This window comes from Leishmania donovani, chromosome 33 (assembly GCF_000227135.1).
Source record: "Leishmania donovani BPK282A1 complete genome, chromosome 33".
NCBI classification, from domain to species: Eukaryota; Euglenozoa; class Kinetoplastea; order Trypanosomatida; family Trypanosomatidae; genus Leishmania; species Leishmania donovani.
Window position 1 is genome coordinate 1,445,267 of NC_018260.1, and position 6,422 is coordinate 1,451,688.

General features: G+C 60.9%; 2 protein-coding genes across 2 annotated transcripts; both read left to right on the forward strand.

Annotated features, from left to right (window-relative positions):
• Nucleotides 1-7: 7 nt before the first annotated feature.
• On the forward strand, nucleotides 8-2,857 carry LDBPK_333410 (ABC transporter family-like protein; the record flags this gene model as incomplete). The annotated part of the gene is made up of 1 exon (XM_003864116.1): nucleotides 8-2,857. The coding sequence occupies one exon, from the start codon at nucleotides 8-10 to the stop codon at nucleotides 2,855-2,857; it is 2,850 nt and encodes a 949-aa protein (XP_003864164.1).
• Nucleotides 2,858-3,347: 490 nt separating this feature from the next.
• On the forward strand, nucleotides 3,348-4,532 carry LDBPK_333420 (fatty acid desaturase, putative; the record flags this gene model as incomplete). The annotated part of the gene is made up of 1 exon (XM_003864117.1): nucleotides 3,348-4,532. One exon carries the CDS (start codon nucleotides 3,348-3,350, stop codon nucleotides 4,530-4,532), a length of 1,185 nt encoding a protein of 394 aa, XP_003864165.1.
• Nucleotides 4,533-6,422: the final 1,890 nt, after the last annotated feature.

Sequence of the window (6,422 nt, forward strand, 5' to 3'; positions counted from 1 at the left end):
TGCAACGATGAGACTCACCGATGCGCCGTGGTTTGCCATCCCACTTGCCACCGTCACGGCTGTGAGAGTGGTGACGGCGATCGTGAACCTCAGCAACCGTCGCGAACTGCGCCTGCGGGCCGGATCGAGAGCTGCACGTGATGCCGAGTCTCTTATTGACGCGGTTGGACGCCTCGCCGACAACGCCGGCGACGGCGTCTACCCTTCCACCGAGAATGCGTCGACGACGGTCATTGACCTGAACACAACACACCGCCGCATCGAGGTGTCCCAGGCACGGCTGTGCAGCCTCAGCTGCGGTTTACTTCCCCTCTTTGACTGCTACGCTGTGGCGTGCCGCTGCGGTACGGTTCCAGATGCGGTGAAAGCGGATGTGTGGAACTGCCTCTGCGCCGTTGTGGAGGCGCACTTACAGGCGTACGTCAGCGCCAGTGCTCTAGCAGCAAACGTCTCTGAGGCTGCAACCGCTCTGGCGATGTGCAAGATGCTTCTTGGACGGCGCTACCATGTGGCGCGCTTCCTGGAGGCCCCGCTAGCCTCGTCTCGTCTGCTGCTCGGCACACCCCCGCGGCATCTTCTGGCAGAAGCGGTGCGCAAAAATCGTGACGAGAGCTGTACCATGCGCTCTCTCGTCCTCTTCGCAGGTCTCCTCCTTAATGCATGCACTCCTCCTGCGAAGGCGCTTCTCGCCCTCCTTGCTGTCGTTAACGTCACGTACATCTCGCGACTCATGTGCACTACGTCGTCTGCGACGGTGCCATCGGCGCTCCGCTACACCATAGACGTCCTCAATGAAGCCACAACGACCGGCGCAGCGCAGCTTTGCACGTGGAGGCGCTTTGTGGGGCAGGTGGCGACTTCCGCACCGGGCCGCATGTTAGCCAGCGCCACCCTCGGTGCCGTCGTCTCGCATCTCTTCAACTCGGCCAAAGAGGCCGCATCAGACGCCGTGCTGCGCAGCTTCCACATGACCCTCAAGACGGACACGCTGCTAGCGCTCACGCGCTTCGACTTTGTTGCGGACGCACACTGGCCCCTACCAGGCCGCGTCTACACGGCACTTGGCGTGGTCACCAACTTCTCCTTCGCGGACGTTGACCGCTTGCTAGACGTGGTGGCGGACCGAGTGCAGCGATGGCGCACCGTGTGGCGGCTCCCGGTGGCATGCATGGTGGGGTGGCTAACGCGTCAAGGGCTGGACTGGCTGCAGCGGTGCTGGACGCGTGCCTGTCTGATGACGTCGTTTGTGGCGTGCTACGGAGCCGCCGAACAGGGGTGTTACACGGCCCCACGCGAGCGGGTCGGCGGCGCTGAGTGTCGCTTATCATTGCCCCTGTGCGGTGCGCATTACGGCCTCCAAGTCCTGCTACTTGCTGCTGTATCTCCCTCTCGCACGGCATCCGCATCATCTGCTGTGGTGCAGTGCTTGGCGGAGCACACTCGCTGGCCACTGTCGCCGCGCCCCTGCCTCAGGGCAACAAAGCAGGTGCTGCGCGCCGTCTCCACTGCCGACGGGGCTGTCGAAGTTCTCCGCGCTCGGTACGACGCCGTACGCGAGCTCTGTGCATCCCCTGCGGAGGACGCGCAAGCGCCGGCCTCGTTTGCCGCGGCGTTGAGTCTGCGGCGTGCGAGCGGAGACGGCTTTTTTATACCACCGACTCGGCCGTCAGCCTTGGCGATGGACTTGGGGACCCTTTGCGGAGACGTTCTGGAAGACGTGATGAACAAGGTGTTCTCAAGCAGCAATGGCGTCCCGATAATGGCGGCTGTTGCCGCGATTGAGGCTCACTCGCGTGCGCAGCACAGCACAACGTCACTGCCGTCAGAGGATGCTGTAGCGGCCGTCTACGATGTGGCCAGGGTGGTGGACAGTGGCGCCGTGTTCGTCGTGCCGCCAGCGCGACCGTGGACGCTGGTGTCGTCCTTCCAGTTCGACGTGCAAACGGCTCAGTTGCATTATGACGAGCACGAAGCGTACGCCCGGAGCGTGGCAACCCTTGTGCACGTGCAGCACACGCATCGGCCCGAGCTCGACGGACAGCCGTGGGCGCACTACAACACACCTCCTTCCTTGCTGCGTCCCCGCAACGACACCGGCGCTGCCTGGCATGTGACGTTCGATCACGTCTCCTTCCGCTACCCTGGCACAGAGCATGACGTGCTGCACGACATCACCTTCGACGTTGCAGCCGGTGGCTTTCTCGGCATCGTGGGCTACAGTGGAGCGGGGAAGAGTACGCTGCTGCTCCTCCTTTCACGCGTTTACGCGCCGACGCGAGGACATATCCGCATAAACGGCCACCCGATCGAGTGCATCCCGCCGCGCGCGCTTCGCCGCCGACTGGGGAACTGCTGGCAAGGCGACAGGGACACCTGCTTCTTGGAAGGGATAAGCGTGGAGCGCAACGTGGCGTACGGCAACCTCGCGGCAGCCTCTGGCGGCGCCATCACCGCGGCCCTTCAACAGGCCTGCATCGATACAGCGGTCGAAGCACGCCCCAGCGGGTTGAGGGAGCCGCTGCGGTGTAGCGAATGGAGTGGCGGCGAGGTGGCGCGACTCATGCTGGCTCGTGCGTTTATGGTGCCTGTAGACGACGCAGGAGTGTACATGTTCGACGAATGCACCAACGGCCTTGACTCGGTGACGGAGGCCAAGCTGTTTCCACGCGACCTCTGTCGACAGAGAAACGCCACACGCGTTATGGTGTCACATCGCCTAGCGTCGGTGCGTGCGGCGGACGAGATTCTCGTTCTCGCGCATGGGCGCATTGTAGAGCGAGGCACCTGGACGCAGCTTCTCCGCGGTGGCGACGACTCTCTCTTCTGCACCCTCTACCGTGCACAGGCAGTGAGCTGACGGCGAGGCGTTGGAAAGGCCAAACAGTGGAAGGGCTCACTAGGGGCGGACGGGGCGTCTCTAGCAGGTGATGGTTTGTTTGCGTTGATACATGGTTCTTGTTTGTTGGCCACTGCTACTAACCACGTGCATACCATCACGCCCTGATAGGCGGAACTCCCAGCTAATGCTAGTAATAGTGGCACGCGAGAAAACACCCCATGTCGTTTGGAGAAATCGTGCCGGATCTCTGCCGCCCCTCCCTCCCCCCCTTCGCTCATCGTCGCTCCACATATTTCCCTCCATCTCTGTCCGCCACTTCCACTCTCGCTCCGTCTCATCGCGTCACACGCACACGCATGTGCGCCCCACCCACCCGCCACTTTTTTCCTTTAGCACCGCACAGTTTACTCGCCCTTGCCGCCGCTGCTGTGTCTACCTGCGCTGCTGTTAGGCTTTTACAGACACTTTTTCGCCTTCGCCCTTCTTTCACTCTTCCCCACCCGCCACCATGAAGTCCGTCTTGAAGGCTGGCTTGAAGAAGGACGTCGACGTCAGGGTGCCGTCGGCGGAGCTCACCATCAAGCAGATCCAGGACCAAATCCCCGCCAAGTACTTTGAGCGCTCGGCGGTGTGGGGCATGTACTACGTCTTTCGCGACATTTGTCAGCTGCTTGTGGTGCACTGCATCATGTACCTCGCGGTGATGCCAGCGCTGGCTGGTCTTGAAAGCCGTATGTACGAAGCCGCTGGCGCCACCTGGGCAAGCTGGGCGCTCGTCAGCGCGGTGAAGCTGGCTGCGTGGAACGTGTTTTGGTTCGTGCAGGGCCTCAACGGCACTGCTCTATGGGTGCTCGCCCACGAGTGCGGTCACCAAGCCTTCAGCCCGTACCGTTCGCTGAACAACGCAGTTGGCCTTCTCCTCCACTCATCCGTTCTCGTCCCATACCACAGCTGGCGCATCACCCACGGCAACCACCACAAACACACAAACCACCTCACCAAGGATACGGTGTTCGTGCCGCGCAAGGAGAGCAAGGTGATCGACCTCCTCGAGGAGACGCCGCTGGTGATGGTGACTAACATGCTGATCATGTTTATTTTCGGCTGGCCAGGGTACCTGTTGTTCAATGTGGCGAGTCAGGACTACGGTCGCCGAGCCAACCACTTCGAGCCTTCGTCGCCGCTCTTTCGCAAGGAGGACGCGCACGATATTGTGCTGTCCGACATCGGCATCTTCGCCGCACTCACCGTTTTGGGCCTCTGCACCTACCAGTACGGCGCCTACAACGTCTTTTGCTGGTACGTCGTGCCGTACATGTGGGTGAACTTCTGGCTGCTCTACATCACCTACCTCCAGCACACCGACATCCGCATCCCGCATTACAACCACGAGCACTGGACGTTTGTGCGCGGCGCCGTTGCGGCAGTGGACCGCGACTACGGCTTCCTCATGAACAACTGGCTGCACCACATCAACGACTCCCACGTCGTGCACCACCTCTTCAGCCAGATGCCCTTCTACCACGCAATTCAGGTGACGCGCCACCACATCAAAGCCATCCTCGGCGACAACTACGTGGAGGACAGGCGCCCGCTCATTGACGCACTCTGCACGAGCTGGAAGGAGTGCGCCTACGTCGTCCCGTCCGAAGGCGTCAGCGTCTTTTACGGCTTCAACAAGAAGCGCGCGTAATTTGGAGGAGATGCAGACTTAGTCCACATCCCTCCCCTGGCGTGCCACACGAGCTATTTCCCTCTGCTTTTTTTCCTCACTTCCAATCCTTCTATCGCTGCGCACTTCTCTCTGGTCCTCACGCCGCATGCTGCAAGTTTGCATGCGCCTGCGACATCGCAAAAAAAAAAGTGCTGAGATCGGTAAAGAGAAGATCGGCTTATGTGAGCATCGAATGGCGAGGCCCGGCGCCTTTCGATACTGTCAGTGGGAGAATGCATAATAACTTTTTTGCCTTTTCTAGCATAGCCTTTCTGAGGTAGTGAGTGACGGAAAGACTGCTTCGCGTCTGCACATTTTACCCTATTTTCTTATTTGTTTCAGAATTTAGTGCTCCACTTTCCTCTTTTGTCTGCCTTTAGTGCTCGACGTATAATTCATGTTTGCCAACCTCCCAATTGTACACATCAGCGTAAACGGTGCACAGACGACAGCGCACCGCGGCGGAAGACATCTCCACACAACTGCGCGCCTGGGCATGCCCAACGCCAATCTGATGCGCTGAACTTGGCGGCCGTTTTTCCGGCCTCTCCCTCTGCGGCCTGCCACCGCCACGCCTTCACTCCCTAGGCATCCCCCTCCCCGTCCCCCCGTTTCCCTCGTCTGCCCTGCCGCCGCCGCGGGTGCTGGGCGCGCCGGGCCAGGGCACCCCCCCTCCAAGGGGGCGCAGGCGCTCCCCGCCCGGCGAGGGGGCACACGGCCCCGAGCCCTGGAGGCCTTCGCCGACACGGCGAGCGCCATTTGCCGCGGGGGTTTCCCGCGGCGGCCCTGGGACGAAGCGGTTTCAACGAAACCCCTGGCAACAAGCATGCGCAACCCAAGCCATCCCGACAATTCAAACAACAGCTGCATCCGCCAACTGTTTCGGCGGGTTGGCTGCGCCGCCGTCATGCTAAGCATGGCCCCCGGCAAAGACTATGCTGTACCAAGTCGAATTGCAGTGGGCCAAACGGCACCAAAGAGCGTAGCTGGGCCCGCTCCTTGATGAACCCTGCCTTCAAGTCTGTATCCTGCAAGAGCCGCATCCCCCCCTCCCCCCCATACACCCTACAAGACACTAAGCCACCCTGGTTTTAAACCCCCACGTGCAGCACGATAAAGCAAGCGGGTCGGTGGTGCCTCCGCGCTTCTGCGACAGGGCATGTGTGCACGGGGCGGCCGCACGACTCACCTTAAGGGATTCCCGCGCCACATTATGGGGTTCCGCGGCAGGAGCGGACTGAGGGGCAAGGCAACGCATGCAGGCAGCGTGCGCCGGGCCTCAGGAGGACCCTGACACCTGAGGCTTTCGAGGCTCCTCCTTGCGTTCGTGCGGCACGCACCTGGACCGCCCACCCACCACGTGCACGACAGGCGCCGATCGCGCAGCGGGCACAGGAAGAGTAGGCGATGAAGGGCAGGGCGAGCGTGCTGGACGCATGGCGCGATTCGACGAGCGGGAGAGCCATGTCCCAGGCGACGAGCATTTAGCCCGAGTGCGACAGAGCTAGGTGAGTGGTGGCTGCACGGCCGTACTTGTCGACACCTTTGTAGTAGGATACGAACGTGAAGAAAATTGGTATACTTCCCGTTCCACTAATCGTCTTGTGCGATTCTCATGCGCAGCGCCGTTGTGATGCTATTCGGATCGCTACCCAGCTCTGATGAACCCACTGACAGGCAATGGTGTTGCATTCCTCCGTGATGACAAGAGAGACAATCTCGTACTCCGCCTCCTTGCTGAAAGCTTTAAGTGGTAGCTCTAGAGTCAGATGTCGTTAGTGGGAACGGTACTGTAGACAGTGATGCTTAACGTCCTCTATGAGGTATGGAAAACCCTGAAGCTGCGATGACTCCTGTGACATGACACGT